The sequence below is a fragment of the Nanorana parkeri genome, unplaced genomic scaffold, assembly GCF_000935625.1.
Source record: "Nanorana parkeri isolate BGI_ZX_2015 unplaced genomic scaffold, ASM93562v1 scaffold666, whole genome shotgun sequence".
Classification (NCBI taxonomy): Eukaryota; Metazoa; Chordata; class Amphibia; order Anura; family Dicroglossidae; genus Nanorana; species Nanorana parkeri.
Window position 1 is genome coordinate 251,038 of NW_017306934.1, and position 3,007 is coordinate 254,044.

Sequence of the window (3,007 nt, forward strand, 5' to 3'; positions counted from 1 at the left end):
TCTCTCTGGCAAGATAAATCTAACTATAGGGGCAATATTTAAATATTTTATCTTGTAAGTAAGCCTGCACAGCTACAGCAATTATCAACTGGATATTCAAACTGCATAAGCCCAACTATGATTGATTCTCATCAAAGCCCAACTCAGGGTTCAACCCCCTCCACTGTTATTTGTTTTATATACCTGAATTGTTTTATATACTTAGCGTTTTCCAATGTGTTCAGTAAGGATCCTGCTCCCCTTCAGAAATTCTCCTGGCAGTTGATGGTCCTCAATGATGCAGTGACCTTATTCACATTGACATGCACGGCATCATCACACTGTGAGTATAAGTCACTGTCCCCATAGGAGAGGATGTGAGCACAGCAGCCAGGGTTTCATGATTTAAACACTGGCTTGTTCTCCTTTGCTGGAGTTGAGATTTAAAGTACTTAACTAAAGATACTGGCAGCAGTTTACCTATAAAGCCCAATGATTTTACTAACCGTGTAATAACTACTTGTTTGTTTTTCACGTGAGTGGAATCTATGGCTCTCCCCATCATATACATTTCCATGCTCCAACACCTGCAGGACTTCCTGCACTGTGACAGTGACCTCCTCTGTGTTCTTCAGCAAGTCCTCCTCATTACTTATAATTCCATTACCGTCTTCAAAAATACCCATATTTGGGACAGACTGGAGATTAAAAAAACATACATGAATCTAATGCTCAAAATATACATGTATATTTATAGGAAATAGCTAATAGATAAAATTACTGATACAGATAGTTGCCATTTAGCACAGTAGTAGGGACCGGACAGAGAGGGATTACCTTGACGCAGTTGATCAGCTTGAACATGTATTGCAATATACATTATGTGAACCAAACATTCCTGTTTTTATGCAAAGGTTTGATAGAAATATGTAAGAGTGTATAGCATTGTGCACGGGCTTAATTTAGAATTTATCCTGTTAGCATATACAGTAGTTAGCACCTGATGTGTTGTGTAGGCTATTAGGATTGACCACAGACATGTACAGCATGCATTTCATTTGAGAGCTAATTGCTGCTGTTTCCTGGAAATTATTATTATACAGGATTTATATAGCGCCAACAGTTTGCGCAGCGGTTTACAATATACAATATAATTCAAGACAAGATGGTAAGGAGGGCCCTGCCCGTGAGGGCTTCCAATCTAAAAGGGAGGATACATGAGGAGGTAGCTGTGTGGGGATGAATTGTTTGAGAACGTGATGGTTGAGTGGTTAGGTTGAGGTGGGATAGGCTTCCCTGAAGAGATGAGTCTTAAGGGATAGCCTAGTCAGAGTGGGAGATAGTCAGACAGGTTGTGGTAAAGAGTTCCAGAGGATGGGAGAGACTCTAGAGAATTCCCGGAGGCAAGCATGGGAGGAGGTAACGAGGGCGCTGGAAAGAAGGAGGATCTCTATCGAAGAGCGGAGGGGACGGTTAGGGTGATACTTTGAGACAAGGTTCGAGATATAGCCGGGGGCAGGAAGGAAATAAGGCTGGGTTTACATTTGCAGATTTTTTTTCTTTAGCTTTTGGGCTGAAAAAATCTGATGGATTTCGCCATCCTTGTTAAACACTGTAGATGGAGGAAACTCCACTGTGACTACTGAATTTTGACAGTCGGCCCTGCTGGATCTTTCCGATCAAAGGAAGTCAGGCAGAAGCTGGCAAACAGAGCCATCCACTGAGTACATTTGGCTGGGTTATCAAGAACTGGCTAAAATTCACTCAGTGTATACTCAGCTTAAGCCAGGATGTAAGGATGACAACATATTACCCAGGCTGCATTGGAGCAGAAATGGCCTACAGGTTCAGCATTTCCATCTAACTTAATTTTTACAAACAGCACGATGCAATTTAAACTACAGCGGCCCCTTGTCTGCATGGGACAGTTTCTATTAAAGGTGAACTTTAAATTATGGTGTGAAATCCAGTTTACAATCTCTACAGAATAAACATATTCTAACATAGAAACAAGCTATTCGTTAGAAGAAGTGTAATAAGAACTTAGAAAGATTATGTGCTCTCTACCTTTACAAGCGAGTTGTCAACTGTATTAATGACTATTGGCTTTCCAATAACTACACTGAGTGCTCTATAGAATCCTTCTGTGGGATCTGGATGGGAGGCAAAGTATAACAACATATCCACATAGTGAAGCTGAGCAGGCTGTGTTTTCTGGTTGGCGAACAAGTCGAAGAAAAACTAAAAATAGAAAACAAACAGTTATTTAAGTTTATCATATAAAAGTTGCATAAACACTTGTCTCTATATAATATGTGGAAAAAGACAGAAGTAGGTTAGCTGGCTTTCAATAAAACTGGCCCTAGTATGTGCAATGACTGATTAGACCAATCTATGCACTCTGTATAGTGCTGTGGTATACACTTCTGGTAAGCTTCTCTATGTAGGGAGGATAGCATGAAAGAGGGTCCCCGTTTAGCAGATTGGTTTTCAGTACAGACATTTCAGTACATATAACGGTTTTGATTGTCAGTGATTGTCATATCTGCCGTTTGTCTATATTTGCACAGAAAAGTTTAGGAGCATTTCATATTGACACCAATATGTGAACAATTTTCATTGTACCTATTGTGGGTAACAAGATTATTTCTAGCCTTTACATAGTTACATAGTATTTGAGGTTGAATAAAGACATTAGTCCATCAAGTCCAACATTGGGGTTAGGCTGAGGGTAAAGCTGGCCACCCACTGTGCGAAATTCATCCGGTTCATCAAGAACCAATCGAAATTGGCACAGTGTATGGTCACCAAATTTAGGGCTAGAGGTTATTGTATTTGCCGGCGTATAAGGCGACTGGGCGTATAAGGTGACTGGGCGTATAAGACGACCCCCTAATTTTTCTGTTAAAACATAGGTTTTGGGCTATACTCGTCGTATAAGACGAGTATAGCCCAAAATAATGTTTAAATACACCCACTAACCTCCATGGCGGTATTCCCGAGTGTGGCTCGGGTTTAATTTTCAGTA

The 3,007-nt window shown here is 40.5% G+C and overlaps 1 protein-coding gene across 1 annotated transcript in view; it reads right to left on the bottom strand.

Annotated features, from left to right (window-relative positions):
* Window positions 1-242: 242 nt before the first annotated feature.
* SPEF2 (sperm flagellar 2) overlaps window positions 243-3,007 on the bottom strand; it is a 127,684-nt gene continuing 124,919 nt past the window's right edge. The window contains exons 34-36 of the mRNA XM_018563455.1: window positions 2,047-2,220; window positions 486-677; window positions 243-320 (exon numbers count right to left, since the gene is read on the bottom strand). Of these exons, the coding sequence (XP_018418957.1) occupies window positions 243-320; window positions 486-677; window positions 2,047-2,220 (444 nt within the window). The remainder of the gene's footprint in view (window positions 321-485; window positions 678-2,046; window positions 2,221-3,007) is intronic.